The following is a 17,996-nucleotide window of genomic DNA, read 5'->3' as shown; positions in this document are numbered from 1 at the left end:
GAAGGCAAAGCCGGCATCTTAAAACCTGAAAAAACTTTGGCTTGTCTATTCAAATTGTGTGGGGCTCTTAATCACAAAACGAGAATTGGGCTTCTGGCCCCAAAGTTCAGATTTAAATGCAAAGGTGCCACCTCCCACTATCAGTTCCCACAGTCACTCCCAACCCCACTCCCCACCCTCTCTCCCCACCCTCTCTCCCCACCCTCTCTCCACACCCTCTCTCTCCCCACCCTGTCTCCACACCCTCTCTCTCCCCACCCTCACTCCCCACCCTCTCTCCACGCCCTCGCTCCCCACCCTCACTCTAACCCTCGCTCCCCACCCTCTCTCCCCACCCTCTCTCCCCACCCCTCCCTCCACACCCCTCTCTCCCACCCTCACTTCCCACCCTCACTTCCCACCCTCTCCCCACCCTCTCTCCCCGCCCTCTCTCCCCACCCTCTCTCCCCACCCTCTCTCCCCGCCCTCTCTCCCCACCCCTCCCTCCACACCCCTCCCTCCACACCCATCTCTCCCACCCTCACTTCCCACCCTCACTTCCCACCCTCTCCCCACCTTCTCTCCCCACCCTCTCTCCCCACCCCTCCCTCCACACCCCTCTCTCCCACCCTCACTTCCCACCCTCACTTCCCACCCTCTCCCCACCCTCTCTCCCCGCCCTCTCTCCCCACCCTCTCTCCACACCCTCTCTCCCCACCCTGTCTCCCCGCCCTCTCTCCCCACCCTCTCTCCACACCCTCTCTCTCCCCACCCTGTCTCCCCGCCCTCTCTCCCCGCCCTCTCTCCCCACCCTCTCTCCCCACCCTCTCTCCACACCCTCTCTCTCCCCACCCTGTCTCCCCGCCCTCTCTCCCCACCCTGTCTCCCCACCCTCTCTCCCCACCCTCTCTCCACACCCTCTCTCTCCCCACCCTGTCTCCCCGCCCTCTCTCCCCACCCTGTCTCCCCACCCTCTCTCCCCACCCTCTCTCCACACCCTCTCTCTCCCCACCCTGTCTCCCCGCCCTCTCTCCCCACCCTGTCTCCCCACCCTCTCTCCCCACCCTCTCTCTCCCCACCCTGTCTCCCCACCCTCTCTCCCCACCCTCTCTCTCCCCACCCTGTCTCCCCGCCCTCTCTCCCCACCCTCTCTCCACACCCCTCTCTCCCTACCCTGTCTCCCCACCCTCTCTCCCCACCCTCTCTCCCCACCCTCTCTCCCCACCCTCTCTCCACACCCTCTCTCCACACCCTCTCTCCACACCCTCTCTCTCCCCACCCTGTCTCCCCGCCCTCTCTCCCCACCCTCTCTCCACACCCTCTCTCTCCCCACCCTGACTCCCCGCCCTCTCTCCCCACCCTCTCTCCACACCCTCTCTCTTCCCACCCTGTCTCCCCGCCCTCTCTCCCCACCCTCTCTCCACACCCCCTCTCTCCCCACCCTGTCTCCCCACCCTCTCTCCCCACCCTCAGTTCCCATCAATGTAATTACACAAACATCTCAGTCCGATTTGCCATTGTTCAGAATCTGAATCTGCAGAGTTCCCCACAGAGGAACTTCACAACTAAAGCAGCAGCAGAAATTTTAATAATGGAAGGCAGTCTCTGTTGATGAAATAATAAATAACTGGTCATGTTGGGATAATCCCCTTTTAAAATCTCCCTGAAAGTAATCATAAGAAAATAATACATTTCCTGGGGAAATCATATTTCATGAAGTAAGTTTGAAAAGAAGTACCATGTTTTTAAAAGGAAACATTAAATTACTTCAATAATGTTCTCTTTATGTTGGTAATTTTAAAAAATCAGTCAGTTTAGTTCATTGTTACGTGGACTGAGGTACAGTGAAAAGCTTTTGTTGTGCCCTAGCCAGTCAGCAGAAAGACAATACATGATTGGCACGGTACGGTACATGGGCGGCACGGTAGCGCAGCGGTAGAGTTGCTGCTTTACAGCGAATGCAGCGCCAGAGACTCAGGTTCGATCCTGACTACGGGTGCTGCACTGTAAGGAGTTTGTACGTTCTCCCCGTGACCTGCGTGGGTTTTCTCCGAGATCTTCGGTTTCCTCCCACACTCCAAATACGTATGTCGGTTAATTGGCTGGGTAAATGTAAAAATTGTCCCTAGTGGGTGTAGGATAGTGTTAATGTGCGGGGATCACTGGGCGGCACGGACTTGGAGGGCCGAAAAGGCCTGTTTCCGGCTGTATATATATGATGATATGATATATGATATGATTACAATCGAGCCATTCACAGTGTATAGATGGGAACTGTACAATATGCAGTAAAGGACAGAAGAAGATGATACATTATTGCTTTCCATCACAGTGCACTGTGGTGGATGTTTGTGTTACTTTTTATGTAGTTGTGTATCTTGTTGCTTTTTTGGTATGACTGTATGGGCAAATCAAATGATTTGTATGTTTTTACATAGTTGGCTAATAAATTAATTACAATTAGATACATGATAAGGGAATAACATTTAGTGCAAGGTAAAGCCAACAAAGTCCGATCAAGGATAGTCCGAAGGTCACCAATGAGGTAGATAGTAGTTCAGCACTGCTCTCTGGTTGTGGTAGGATGGGCGATTATCAGTTGCGTGATAATATTGGGTCTACAATATTTAATATCACTCTCTTCCTGAAATATGGAAAGATGGTTTCCTTTAAATCTAAGGCACAGAACAATATGCCTGATCGTTAAGATGTCCTGGTTGGGTTGCTCCTGGGCCTGGCCAAGCTGGCCATCCGCGAGTCACGGCGCCAGGCGGAAAAGGGCTCTGCCTGAGCCGGCTGCCTGCCCCTTTTCCGGGGTCACGTCCGTGCCCGGGTGCTGTTGGAGAGGGACTACACGCTGTCCACGGGCACCCTGGGGGGTTTCCGGGACCGCTGGGTGGCGCGGGGGGTGGAATGCATCATCGACAAGGAGTGTAAGATAGTTGTATAAGAGTTTATTGTTTGCCTTGTATTTAGATTTTTTTTTAGAGATACAGCGCGGAAACAGGCCCTTCGGCCCACCGAGTCCGCGCTGCCCAGCGATCCCCGCACATTAACACTATCCTACACACACTAGGGACAATTTTTACATTTACCCAGTCAATTAACCTACATACCTGTACGTCTTTGGAGTGTGGAAGGAAACCGGAGATCTCGGAGAAAACCCACGCAGGTCACGGGGAGAACGTACAAACTCCGTACAGACGGCGCCTGTAGTCAGGATCGAACCTGAGTCTCCGGCGCTGCATTCACTGTAAGGCAGCAACTCTACCGCTGCGCCACCGTGCCGCATATTGTGGTGGTGGGTTCTGTTTTGGTTTTATTGTACTGTATATATTATTTTAATATTTGAATAAATATTTTTGATTAAAAAAAGTATATGCCTGATCGTTCAGTACATGTCAAATAGGTAACTGTTTTGAAAGGGGACTTTGTGTGGAGGGATCAGCAGTCATTCCATTGCCCCCATCTACCTACTTTATGCAGCTGCCAGTGGCTGGGAATCTCCGGCCGTCCCCTGTCCCGCAGTACGATGTCTCTCATGCTTTCCACACACGGATGTTCACGGACCTTCGAGCTGAACGGAGACTCATAACATTTCACCTCTGTAAACAAAAGTTTAAAATACATTATGGCAATCTTCAGAAATAAGGAACGGTGCAAGAATTTAGGCTAAGATTGTCGTGAGGCACTCTGAGAAATCAATATCAATCAATATTAATATAATATTAAGGCAGAGATAGAGAGATTCTTGATCAGTGCGGGTGTCAGGGGTTGTGGGGAGAAGGCAGGAGAATGGGGTTAGGAGGGAGAGATAGATCAACCATGATTGAATGGTGGCGTAGACTTGATGGGCCGAATGGCATCATTCTGCTCCTATCACTGATGACCTTATACCTTCTGAGCTTGTAGGTCAGGAAACTGAGACCACTGATGTTTTGGAAAATCTGTGTGTTCATTCAAAGCCCAAAGTGGTGGTGTTGGGACTGTGCATTTCTTCCCTTTTTCTCATGGCAGTTCCATTTAAAGTTCTGTGGCATGCAATTGTAAGGTAACCACTTAGAAAGATGTGGAGGCCAAATCATGGAGTATTATTAAGGCGGGGATTGACAGATAGTTGATTGGTATGGGTGCCAACAATAGATCAGCCATGATTGAATGACGGAGTAGACTCGATGGGCCTACTTCGGCTTTTATGACTTATAAACTTGTGAAAGGAAAATGAGAACATGGAGGTAAAGTTATGAAACTTTTTTTACTTTGTTTGACCTTATGATCTCTTTAAACAGGCATGCATGTTTAGTATAGTTGAAGTCACTATTTGCAGTTAGATACTGTATAACCAGAAGCAATATACACTTAAATGTTATTTGGGGTTTTCCAGAGGCTAAAACAGTCAATATGTTGAAGATAGGCACAAAATGCTGGAGTAACTCAGCGGGACAGGCAGCCAATATGTTGGACTAGTGCAAGGGTAAGTTTAACCTTGACTGGAGTCAAGAGGGAGCTGGATAGAGCTCTTAAGGATAGCGGAGTCAGGGGGTATGGGGAGAAGGCAGGAACGGGGTACTGATTGAGAATGATCAGCCATGATCACATTGAATGGCGGTGCTGGCTCGAAGGGCCGAATGGCCTCCTGCTGCACCTATTGTCTATTGTCTATTGAGTCATGCAGCTGAGTGCACGCTGATATCACAGCGTACTGTATAAAGAGAAAAATATTCAGCGCTTTGCCTCCACTGTGTGTCAGTCTTGTCCCTCCCTCATCTTCCCTTTCAACTTACTTTCTTAATCCACCAGGAGGTTCATGTACAATCACGCAAATAAAGCAATGAGTTCTTGCTGAAGGCCCTCCCAGATGCCATGGCAGTAATGCCCCAGCCAAATGACGTCTTGGCTCCGCGATGAGTAAGCATTGAACTGAGCATCCCACAGTCCTCTCCCAAGCATTCTTTATACTTTTAATCCATCTGAGCAGATAAGTCACTGGGCAGCATGGTGTGCAGTGGTAGAGTTGCTGCCTTACAGCGCCGGAGACCCGGGTTCGATCCTGACAATAGACAATAGGTGCAGGAGGAGGCCATTTGGCCCTTCGAGCCAGCACCGCCATTCAATGTGATCATGGCTGATCATTCACAATCAGTACCCCGTTCCTGCCTTCTCCCCATACCCCCTGACTCTGCTATCTTTAAGAGCTCTATCTAGCTCTCTCTTGAATGCATTCAGAGAATTGGCCTCCACTGCCTTCTGAGGCAGAGAATTCCACAGATTTACAACTCTCTGACTGAAAATGGGATAAATGGGTCCCTTTCGGAATGGCAGGCAGTGACCAGTGGGGTACCGCAAGGTTCGGTGCTGGGACCCCAGCTATTTACGATATACATTAATGACTTAGACGAAGGGATTAAAAGTACCATTAGCAAATTTGCAGATGATACTAAGTTGGGGGGTAGTGTGAATTGTGAGGAAGATGCAATAAGGCTGCAGGGTGACTTGGACAGGTTGTGTGAGTGGGCGGATACATGGCAGATGCAGTTTAATGTAGATAAGTGTGAGGTTATTCACTTTGGAAGTAAGAATAGAAAGGCAGATTATTATCTGAATGGTGTCAAGTTAGGAGGAGGGGGAGTTCAACGAGATCTGGGTGTCCTAGTGCATCAGTCAATGAAAGGAAGCATGCAGGTACAGCAGGCAGTGAAGAAAGCCAATGGAATGTTGGCCTTCATAACAAGAGGAGTTGAGTATAGGAGCAAAGAGGTCCTTCTACAGTTGTACCGGGCCCTGGTGAGACCGCACCTGGAGTACTGTGTGCAGTTTTGGTCTCCAAATTTGAGGAAGGATATTCTTGCTATGGAGGGCGTGCAGCGTAGGTTCACTAGGTTAATTCCCGGAATGGCGGGACTGTCGTATGTTGAAAGGCTGGAGCGATTGGGCTTGTATACACTGGAATTTAGAAGGATGAGGGGGGATCTTATTGAAACATATAAGATAATTAGGGGATTGGACACATTAGAGGCAGATAACATGTTCCCAATGTTGGGGAAGTCCAGAACAAGGGGCCACAGTTTAAGAATAAGGGGTAGGCCATTTAGAACGGAGATGAGGAAGAACTTTTTCAGTCAGAGGGTGGTGAAGGTGTGGAATTCTCTGCCTCAGAAGGCAGTGGAGGCCAGTTCGTTGGATGCTTTCAAGAGAGAGCTGGATAGAGCTCTTAAGGATAGCGGAGTGAGGGGGTATGGGGAGAAGGCAGGAACGGGGTACTGATTGAGAGTGATCAGCCATGATCGCATTGAATGGCGGTGCTTGCTCGAAGGGCTGAATGGCCTACTCCTGCACCTATTGTCTATTGTCTATTGAAAAGGTTTTTCCTCATCTCCATTCTAAATGGCCTACCCCTTATTCATAAACTGTGGCTCCTGGTTCTGGACTCCCCTAACATTGAGAACATGTTTCCTGCCTCTAACGTGTCCAATCCCTTAATAATCTTATATGTTTCAATAAGATCCCCTCTCATCCTTCTAAATTCCAGCGTAATCTAGTCGCTCCAGTCTTTCAACATACGACAGTCCCGTCATTCCGGGAATTAACCTAGTAAACCTATGCTGCACGCCCTCAATAGCAAGAATATCCTTGTTGGAGACCAAATTTGCACACAGTACTCCAGGTGCGGTCTCACTAGGGCCCTGTACAACTGCAGAGGGACCTCTTTGCTCCTATACTCAACTCCTCTTGTCATAAAGGCCAACACGCTATTAGCTTTCTTCACTGCCTGCTGTATCTGCATGCTAACTTTAAGTGACTGGTGAACCATTTCCTAACTTGACACCATTCAGATAATAATCTGCCTTCCCGTTCATGCGATGGACCGGGCAGTGTCCACCACTCTCTGTAGATCCCTGGGATGGTGGGGAGGTCAGTACCCGCGATGAACCGGGCAGCACACAGTACACACACTCAATTATCCAAGCAGAAGCAGAAACTGTAACAGGCTGCCTTTATACTATAACATGCTAACCTCAGCTTTATGGGGCGGGTGTATCTCAATTAACCACATTCCAAAAGACGCTCACCTTAGAAACATAATATTTACAGGAACATTGGCAGATGTCTTTAGGAAAAGCAAATAAATCTGTCCATGGGCTCGGTTACCTGTCAAAATCCAAAACAACCTCCAGACTACCTCAGAAATTCCAGATCAGGACGATTGCTTTGAACTGTTCAACTACAGATCAGAGGCTGGCTTCATGCCGACTGGATGCCCAGATCTCTTGGCATCTGGCACTTTAACCCCAGCTGTGAGGTTCGCATGAAGATGAAAGGTCAGAAGCAGCTGTTTCAACATGGCGACGTGACTAAATAACGCAGTGAAAGTCCCACAGGCCCCAGGAACAGTCGCTGCTTCAGATGAGATGCGATTTTCATTGACGTGAATTACATCGCAGGATCACTTTTATCCTGTGCGTTTTGTGTCAAGACTGCACTGCATCCGCCAGGTAGGAATTTATAATTTCCCTGAAATGCTGCACATTCGCCATCGTTCTGCTGGAATCTACAGTCATACGCTCCAAGGGAACTGGAGGACCGAATTTTACGTTTGATCAAGGTTTTACAAAGTGGCCCAACCTACCTCTTGGATGAATGGTTAGTTGCTAATAGAATGCAAACAGGCATTCCTTCTCCCCACGACACCCTCTCAATTACCTCCAACCACAAGCACGGTGCTATCACAAAATGCTGGAGTAACTCAGCGGGTCAGAGAAGGGTCTCGACCCGAAACGTCACCCATTCCTTCTCTCCAGAGATGCTGCCTGACCTGCTGAGTTACTCCACCATTTTGTGATACCTTCGATTTGTACCAGCATCTGTAGTTACTTTCTTACACAAGCATGGTGCTGGTCATTGCATCACTTGCTATTGGTGCATTAACTTAGACAATAGACAATAGACAATAGGTGCAGGAGGAGGCCATTCGGCCCTTCGAGCCAGCACCGCCATTCAATGTGATCATGGCTGATCATTCTCAATCAGTACCCCGTTCCGGCCTTCTCCCCATACCCACTGACTCCGCTATCCTTAAGAGCTCTATCCAGCTCTCTCTTGAATGCATTCAGAGAATTGGCCTCCACTGCCTTCTGAGGCAGAGAATTCCACAGATTCACAACTCTCTGACTGAAAAGGTTTTTCCTCATCTCCATTCTAAATGGCCTACCCCTTATTCTTAAACTGTGGCCCCTTGTTCTGGACTCCCCCAACATTGGGAACATGTTTCCTGCCTCTAACGTTTCCAACCCCTTAATAATCTTATGTTTCGATAAGATCCTCTCTTATCCTTCTAAATTCCAGTGTATACAAGCCTAGTCGCTCCAGTCTTTCAACATATGACAGTCCCGCCATTCCGGGAATTAACCTAGTCAACCTATGCTGCACGCCCTCAATAGCAAGAATATCCTTCCTTAATTTTGGAGACCAAAACTACACACAGTACTCCAGGTGCGGTCTCACTAGGGCCCTGTACAACTGCAGAAGGACCTCTTTGCTCCTATACTCAACTCCTCTTGTTATGAAGGCCAACATTCCATTGGTTTTCTTCACTGCCTGCTGTACCTGCATTGTGGGGCTATTTCCTACATTGTGGCAATAAACAAACCACAACCTATCTCTGTGGTAGCAAAGCCCTTTGGGAAGTCTAGGAAGTATCACGAAACGACCATATTGTCCTCATTCTAGCAAGAACTGCTCTGCAAGGGCAGATGGTAATGTGCTTCATGCTGTGTTCAGGGACAATGTTGAATTCAACGTTCTCCATCCTGTGCACCGCACCAAGTAGAGATTGAATACTTATTCTGAGCACTAATGGCATTGGTTATGTTAAAGGAAATTCATTCCCTTTCATTGTATAATAATTTCCTAATAATTACTATTAATAATAACTGAAATTACAATACGATTGTTTTGCAATATAATGTTTTATTTTTCTTTCTTTTGCCCCAGAATTGGCTTTGCGTTATAACTAAATTGCTGTTCATCAGTGAGAGTGCGTGGTTAGTTGTGAGGTGAGAGTGTGAGGCGAGAGAGAGTGAGGATGAGAGTGTGAGGTGAGAGTGAGAGTGTGAAGGTAGAGTGAGAGGTGTGTGCGTGAGGGTGTGAGTGTGAGGCGAGAATGTGAGTGTGAGGGTGTGAGGCGAGAGTGTGAGGCTGAGAGTATGAGGGTGTGAGTGTGAGGTGAGTGTGAGAGTGAGAGGTGAGTGTGAGGTGAGAGTGTGAGGCTGAGAGTGTGAGGTGAGAGTTGAGTGAGAGTGTGAGGGGAGAGTGAGAGTGTAAGGTTACAGTGAGGAGTGAGAGTGTTAGGGTGTGAGTGTGAGGTGAGTGTGTGAGGTGAGAGTGAGAGTGTAAGGTTGGAGTGAGAGTGTGAGAGCATATGTGAGGTGAGAGTGTGGGGAGAGTGAGAGTGTAAGGTTAGAGTGAGAGTGTGAGGTATAAGTGTGAGGTAAGAGTGAGAGTGTAAGGTTGGAGTGAGAGTGTGAGAGCATATGTGAGGTGAGAGTGTGTGAAGTGAAGAGTGTGAGGCGAGAATGTGAGTGTCTGGGTGTGGGTGTGAGTGTGAGGTTAGTGTAACCGTGTTGGGTTCCAGTGAGCATCTGTGAGTGTGAGTGTGAGTGTGAGTGCACTCCATTTACAGACGAGGGATTTGGATCCACTTCCCAAAATAACATCCGACCAGCCATTCCAATTCCCAATATTTGTAACATTCCCAAGTACCGGCTAAATAGGATCACTCCCAACAACAGCCACTGGGGGAGTGCTGCCGGTCCTGCCCTGTAAACAAGGGGAAGCCCTGTAAACGGTCAGAACCGTATAAGGATACAGCAGAGGAACAGGCCCTTCAACCCATCAATCTGCAAGGCCATCGGCCACCACTTACATGAATGCTTCCCTGACCTGTTATTGTCGCCACACTCCCATTAACACTTCCTTGCATGGGAGAGTCCAGAACTAGAGGCCATAGCCTCAGAATTACAGGACATTCTTTTAGAAAGGAGACGAGGAGAAATTTATTTAGTCAGAGGGTGGTGAATCTGTGGAATTCATTGCCAGAGGGCTGTGGAGGCCAAGTCAGTGGATACTTTTAAGGCAGGGATAGATAGATAGATTCTTGATTAGTGCAGGTGTTTGAGGTTATGGGCAGGAGAATGGGGTTAGGAGGGAGAGGTGGATCAGCCACGATTGAATGGCGGAGTAGTCGATGGGCTGAATGGCCTAATTCTACTCCTATTCCTTATGACCTTCTTAACAATGTAGATTGTGGACAATTGACAGTGGCCAAGGACCCCACACGCCGGCACATTCCGGGGCAGTGGGTTGGAGCGGGAGCACTCCGACAGGGAGAAAGTTCAAACCATGCAGACACCATAGCGGGTCAGGCAGGGCCGTCTTAACGCATGGGCCTGATGGGCACTTGCCCGGGGCCCCACGAGCATAGGGGCCCCCATGCTGATCTGTGTATGTTAAGTGACTTGCAATAAATAAATACTACTTTAAAAATGTAGGTTCAATAAGTGCTTTTTCCGCAACATTTTCAGTCCCTAAGTGCTTCTCACAGCGTTCTGTTTCGCAACAATTAACTCCCTAAGTGCTTTGCTTCTCCATCCCTAAGTGCTTCTCACAGCGATCTGTAAGTGCTTTTCGCAACAATGTAGCACCCTAAGTCCATCGCTAAGTGCTTTTCGGTAAGTGCTTTTCGCCGGCACGTCAGGGGGGGGGCTGGTAGGGAAAGGGGGGTGGGGGAGAGTAACGGTAGGGGCCCCAGTACACTGCTTTGCCCGGGGGCCCATAATGCTGTAAAAACGGCCCTGGGGTCAGGGTCAAGCCCGTGTGGCTGGAGATGGGAGGCAGCAGCTCCACCCACTGCAACCTTTGCATTGGATCCGTGGCAGCAACAGAATCCCAACACAACCAGGCAAGTTGTCAAAACAGTTTCATTTAAAAAAATTATGCCCACACTTTCAGGAAGAATCAGTTTAATGAAGCGAACTCTCGCCCCCATAACTGCCCCTCCCCCAGCTGCTGAGGGAGGGACAGCAACTCTCTACGTTCATCCCCCCTCCCCCCCACCCCCCAAACCCGACAATCAGCCCCAGGGATCTGGGGAACACCAGCAGGCTCTCAATACATTACAGAATAGACTTTAGCCTCAACCACCTGGAGCCAGCATCAACAGGCTATGTTTGCCCATTCTGGGACCATGTGAGGGCAGATTCAGCTGCAAGGCTGGGAGTGGCAGAGCAGTGAGTAGTGAGAAGACAGGTCCCAACCTGAAACGTCACCTGTCCACATTCTCCACAGTCCCAGCACTTTGCGTCTATCTCTGGGAGTGGCAGAGGCAGCTCTCTCCTTCAGTCACTTTATTAGTACATCTTGATAGGTACTGTGTCACCGGTTGCTCTAACACAGGATTACCACAATATGTCAGTGATGAGCCACAGTTTAGCACATTTCATCGCAAGCTTGGCACAGCTCACAATGCAATGCAGTGCAGCTGGATTCAATAATCAGGAGAGACAAAATGGCATGTAATAACATTGGTATGTGCCAGAATAATATTCATTATTATAATACTTAGGTTTAAAATAGTAATAATATTACTTAGCATGTAAAAGGCAAATTTACTATACTTGACTCAATATGAAGATATTTTCAAACATTTGCCTGCCAAGGATCAGGCTGTACCTTACATGAACTGTAAATGTAATGGAGCTAATGTAAAATACATTTTCCAGAGTTCAGCTTTCCCATGAGTTTCATCCGTTAACTCTGTTCAATGTTGCAATTAGCGGTGAGAAGTGTATCCACCAAGCACATGCTTTAACTCCCCCTCCCATTCCCACATTGACCTTTCTGCCCTGGGCCTCCTCCATTGTCAGAGTGAGGCCCAGCACAAATTGGAGGAGCAGCACCTCATATTTCGCTTGGGCAGCTTCCACCTGAGCGGTATGAACATTGACTTCTCTAACTTCAAGTAACCCTTGCTTTCCCTCTCTCTCCATCCCCTCCCCCTTCCCAGTTCTCCAACCAATCTTACTGCCTCCGAATACATTTTCCCTCTCCCCTGACATCAGTCTCAAGAAGGGTCTTGACCGGAAACATCACCCATTCCTTCTCTCCAGAGATGCTGCCTGTCCCGCTGAGTTACTCCAGCATTTTGTGTCTATCTGCAATGTATGCAAGGTCTCTTTAACATGCACCAGCAGGCACAACATTGGATGCAGCAGTTTGGCTGCATTGTACTTCCCACTGGACTGGCCTTTCAATACTTTTCATTTTCATGGGTTGTAAATCGCGGGAATATCCAAGAGAGATTAAACTTTCGTGTTGGATATGTGGCCTACAAATATGGAGCAGTCGGGTGAAATTGGAAGACATTTAAAAAAAGTTAAAGTCTAAGATAAAAGAAATCGGAGAAAGGGGGAATCAAGATAGGACAGAAGTATAAGAAAATAACTGGTACAAATCGAAGGTATTTATTCACAAAATGCTGGAGTAACTCAGCAGGTCAGGCAGCATCTCAGGAGATAAGGAATAGGTGACGTTTCGGGTCGAGACCCTTCTTCAGAAGTGGTGGAAGGCATTTGGTGTGGTTGGGGTGTGTGGTAAGTAACTGCCCAGATAGAATGCAATGAGAGTCTGTGAGTCAAATCCCAGCCAACTCCCTGAATGTTTACAAACTATCCACCTCACCGACGTGTACCACTGTGAAGGAAAGGGCATTGCAACCACCAGAGTCATCGAGGGGAACGTCTGCAAGTGGTGGTAAACATGCTTCTGTGTCGGAAGGAACTGCAGATGCTGGTTTACACTGAAGATTGACACAAAATGCTGGAGTAACACAGCGGGACAGGCAGCATCTCTGGAGAGAAGGAATGGGTTTGCACATGCTTCTAATTTGCTGCTTGAAAAGCACCAAAAAAACAAAACAGGGCACACACAGGAGGGAACGAGAAATTATTTGGACGCAGAATGCAGAGAGAATGGGTGGCACGGGGAATGGGCCGCACTGGACCGTGTCTCACGTGTGAGAATGGGCGAGTGCTGGATGTGTCTGTGGGCAGCTGCTTGAAAACCTGCAAGCATAGTTTGCTTGGGTAAGTTTCATGGCAGTCATGGGAAAAAGATAAGCTTGGCCCCAGAGTTCACATCTTCATTTGTGGGAGGGCTGATTTCAACAGTATAAGGCAGGACCTGGCTAATGTAGATTGCGTGCAGTGGCCAGAGGGGAGTGCAACATCAGGTCGAGGCAAGATAGTGAGGGCTCAGAGACAGTGTGCCAGTATGTGGGTAGGAAACTGACCTCAATTTTGCAATTGAGGGCGTGCAGCGTAGGTTTACTAGGTTAATTCCCGGAATGGCGGGACTGTCATATGTTGAAAGACTGGAGCGACTAGGCTTGTATACACTGGAATTTAGAAGGATGAGAGGAGATCTTATCGAAACGTATAAGATTATTAAGGGGTTGGACACGTCAGAGGCAGGAAACATGTTCCCAATGTTGGGGGAGTCCAGAACCAGGGGCCACAGTTTAACAATAAGGGGTAGGCCATTTAGAACGGAGATGAGGAAAAACTTTTCCAGTCAGAGAGTTGTGAATCTGTGGAATTCTCTGCCTCAGAAGGCAGTGGAGGCCAATTCTCTGAATGCATTCAAGAGAGAGCAAGATAGAGCTCTTAAGGATAGCGGAGTCAGGGGGTATGGGGAGAAGGCAGGAACGGGGTACTGATTGAGAATGATCAGCCATGATCACATTGAATGGCGGTGCTGGCTCGAAGGGCCGAATGGCCTCCTCCTGCACCTATTGTCTATTGTCTATTGTCAAAGATGGTAAGATTAGGGAACTTTGGTCAACAACGGAGGGTTTAATCAGAGATAAAACGGAAGCACATGCAATTAGAGACGTTTGATATTGAGTGAGTCCTTTGTGGCGATACAGGGGAGGATTTCTATGGTAATTCCTGGTAGGGCAATTCCAAAGCACAGGAGTGCAAGAGGCTTCAGAGATGGTGGACTCAACCCAGTCCAACATGGCACAACCCTCCCCACCATTGAGCGAGAGCATCTACATGAGGCGCTGCCTGAAGAAGGCAGCATCCATCATCAAGGAATCCCCCACCTTCCGGGCCATTACCGTCAGGTACAGGAGGTGATCAGCATGTAAAGACACTGGTGTTTTGGGAAGTCGAACAAGGTGCAGGACCTTCACAGTGCATGGCAGGGCTCTGGGGAATGTTGTGGTGCAGAGGGATCTAGGAGTACAGGTTGTGTAGGAAAATAACTGCAGATGCTGGTACAAATCGAAGGTATCACAAAATGCTGGAGTAACTCAGCGGGTCAGGCAGCATCTCTGGAGAGAAGGAATGGGTGAAGTTTCGGGTCGAGACCCTTCTTCATAGTTCCATGAAAATGGCGTTTCAGGTTGATAGGATAGTGATAAAGGCTTTCGGCACATTCGCCTTCATCAGTCAGAGTATTGATTAGAGAAGTTGGGAGGTTTTATTACAGTTATACAAGACATTGGTGAGGCTGCATTTAGAGTATTGTGCTCAGTTCTGGTCACCATGTTACAGGAAAGATGTTGTCAAGTTGGAAAGTGTGCAGGGAAGATTTACGAGGATGTTGCCAGGACTCTATAGGGAGAGGCTGAGAAGGCTCGGACTTTATTCCTTGGAGTGCAGGTTGACTAAAAGTGATCTTGTAGAGGTGGAGAAAGTCATGAGATGAATAGAATCTTTTGCCCAGCGTAGGGGAAATCGAGAAACGGTGGACAGATTTTTAAGGTGAGGGGGGCAAGATATAATAGGAATCTGAGGGGTCACTTTTTTTTTTACACAAAGGGTTATGGGTATATGAAATGAACTGCCAGAGGAGGTGGTCGAGGCAGGTACTATCATAACATTTAACAGACATTTGGACAGGTACATGGACAGTATATGTTTAGAGGATTATGGGCCAAATGCAGGCAGGTGGGACCAGGGTAGATGGGGCATGTTGGTAGGCTTGGGCAAGTTGGGCCGAAGGGCCTGTTTCTGTGCTGTATGAATCTACGCTGCTTGAATACAAAAAGCCACAAGTGATTTCAGCATTAAACCACAGTTTGTGACCAATTTGGTCAACTTGTGACCAAAAAAACCCAATCTTCATTGTAGATATCGCAGAAACAAAGAACTGCAGATGCCGGTTAATACACAAAAGAACACAAAGTGCCAGACACAATTTCCTCCACCCATCATTCACAGAGTAGCATTTTATTTGTTTTATTCAAAAATGTATATTTGATAAACTGATTCATCTTACCTCCAATGACCTGGCAGCGAGATGCCATCTCCCACAAGACCAGGGCCATTGAGTAGATATCCATCTGTTTAAATGACTCAAGATCTTCCAGGTTAACACGAGACTCCAGAACCTCAGGTGCCATGTATCTGGCAGTGCCGACCTGTTCAACACAACAGCACAAGTGCTTCTTAGGCAGTCAGTCACCATGAACAATCAGTACGGTCAGAATAGAACATCAAATAAAAGCCAAGTACAGAATTTTCAGTTTGAACTTCTGAAATGGTAGTTAACAATTTTAGCCCAACCCTTCCATGTTCCCATCATAATAATTTCACTCATTTACCTCCCATTTCTAGTCACAAAAAGTCGGAGTAACTCAGCGGGTCAGGCAGCATCTCTGGAGGGAAGGAATGGGTGACGTTTCGGGTCGAGACCCTTCTTGGGTCACCCATTCCTCCAATGCAGAGATGCTGCCTGTCCCGCTGAGTTACTCCAGCATTTCATGTCTATCTTTGGTTTAAACCAGCATCTGCAGTTCCTTCCTACCTCGCATTTCTTATCTATTCACTCATTCCTTTATCCCTTCATTTTAATCTAAACATGAATATGGAAATAAATAAAAAATACACCTCACAGCTGATGAATTGGTGTACCACAATCAGGAATGATGTTGTATAAGCTATCTAATATACCAAGTTACTTGTAAGACGTTAGCTAATGTTGTTTCCCTTGGACATGGACACAATACCTAGAATTCAGCCTTTACATTGACAAGAATGGCAGAGCCAGCTGTTTGCAAACTAAAGTATCTCCATCACTTCCACACATTGACCTCTTTACACATCAGGGAGGTACGGGAAACATCCACTCTACAGCCCAGGAACATTATTTTACTGTTTCCTGCTTACATAAGTGAGAGGAGCAGAATTAGGCCATTCAGCCCATCAAGTCTACTCCGCCATTGAATCATGGCTGATCTATCTCTCCCTCCTAACCCCATTCTCCTGCCTTCTCCCCATAACCCCTGACACCCGTACTAATCAAGAATCTATCTATCTCTGCCTTAGAAATATCCATTGACGGCCTCTGCCGCCTTCTGCGGCAATGAATTCCACAGATTCACCACCCTCTGACTAAAGAAATTTCTCCTCATCTCCTTCCCAAAGGAACACCCCTTTATTCTGAGGCTGTGTCCTCTGGTCCGAGACTCTCCTACAACTGAAGACATCCTCTCTGCATCCACTCTATCCAGGCTTTTCACTATTCGGTAAGTTTCAATGATGTCCCCCATTGTCCTGCTAAATTCCAACGAGTACAGGCCCAGTGCCGTCAAACGCACATCATATGTTAACTCACTCATTCCTGGGAGTACCGCCTCTGGACCCTCTCCAGAGTCAGCACATCCTTACTCAGATATGAAGTTCAAAATTGCTCACATTACTCCAAATGCGGTCTGACCAGCGCCTTATAAAGCCTCAGTATTACATCCCTGTCTTTGTATTCTAACCCTCACGAAATAAATGCTAGCATTGCGTTTTCCCTCGTTACTACTGATTCAACTTGCAGATGAACATTTTGAGAATCCTGCACCAGCACTCCCAAGTTCTTTTGCACCTTGCACACCTTACACACTAGAATATTGGAGAAAAAGGTTCTGAATATCAGGGCACTAATTCTATTCAATTGTTGCTGGAAGGTTGTTTTCCAATTAATTGATCATGTTTCCACTAATGTACATGTTAAGGCATTTTTGGGGGTGATTTCTTTAATTTATGGAATAATGACATTATTTCCTGTATCGGGCGGCACGGTGGCGCAGCGGTAGAGTTGCTGCCTTACAGCGCTTGCAGTGCCTGAAATCCGGGTTCGATCCCAACTACAGCTGCCGTCTGTACAGGGTTTGTACGTTTTCCCCTTGATCGCGTGGATTTTCCCCGAGATCTTCGGTTTCCTCCCACGCTCCAAAGACGTACAGGTTTGTAGGTTAATTGGCTTGGTATGGTGTAAAAATTATCCTGAGTGTGCGTAGGGTAGTGTTAATGTGCGGGGATCGCTGGTCGGTGCGGACTCGGTGGGCCGAAGGGCCTGTTTGCATGCTGTATTTCTAAACTAAACTAAACTAAAGAAAGTCATTAGTTTTGTTCTCCTAATCTGAGGAAAGACATTCCAGCCATAGAGGGAGTACAGAGAAGGTTCACCAAATTGATCCCTGGGATGGCAGGACTTTCATATGAAGAAAGATTGGATAGACTAGGCTTATACTCGCTGGAATTTAGAAGACTGAGGGGGGATCTTATAGAAACATATAAAATTCTTAAGGGGTTGGAGAGGCTAGATGCGGGAAGAATGTTTCCGATGTTGGGGAAGTCCAGAACCAGGGGTCACAGCTTAAGGATAAGGGGGAAGTCTTTTAGGACCGAGATGAGAAAACATTTCTTCACACAGAGTGGTGAGTCTGTGGAATTCTCTGCCACAGAAGGTAGTTGAGGCCAGTTCATTGGCTATATTTAAGAGGGAGTTAGATGTGGCACCTTGTGGCTAAAGGGATCAGGGGTATGGAGAGAAGGCAGGTACAGGTTACTGAGTTGGATGATCAGCCATGATCATATTGAATGGCGGTGCAGGCTCGAAGGGCCGAATGGCCTACTCCTGCACCTACTTTCTATGTTTCTATGTCATGGTTGATTTCTTGT

General features: G+C 47.7%; 1 protein-coding gene across 2 annotated transcripts in view; it reads right to left on the bottom strand.

The window, feature by feature from the left end:
• Nucleotides 1–17,996, bottom strand: part of tgfbr2l (transforming growth factor beta receptor-like) — a 72,128-nt gene that overhangs the window by 4,562 nt on the left and 49,570 nt on the right. For both annotated transcript variants that reach the window (XM_078404578.1, XM_078404579.1), the window contains 2 exons: nt 15,322–15,463; nt 3,457–3,584 (listed from right to left, as the gene is read on the bottom strand). In XM_078404578.1, coding sequence (XP_078260704.1) covers nt 3,457–3,584; nt 15,322–15,463 — 270 coding nt within the window. The remainder of the gene's footprint in view (nt 1–3,456; nt 3,585–15,321; nt 15,464–17,996) is intronic.

The sequence above is a fragment of the Rhinoraja longicauda genome, chromosome 8, assembly GCF_053455715.1.
Source record: "Rhinoraja longicauda isolate Sanriku21f chromosome 8, sRhiLon1.1, whole genome shotgun sequence".
Taxonomy (NCBI): Eukaryota; Metazoa; Chordata; class Chondrichthyes; order Rajiformes; family Arhynchobatidae; genus Rhinoraja; species Rhinoraja longicauda.
The sequence above is the reverse complement of the archived record's forward strand: the minus strand, read 5'-3'. Positions and strand labels throughout refer to the sequence as shown.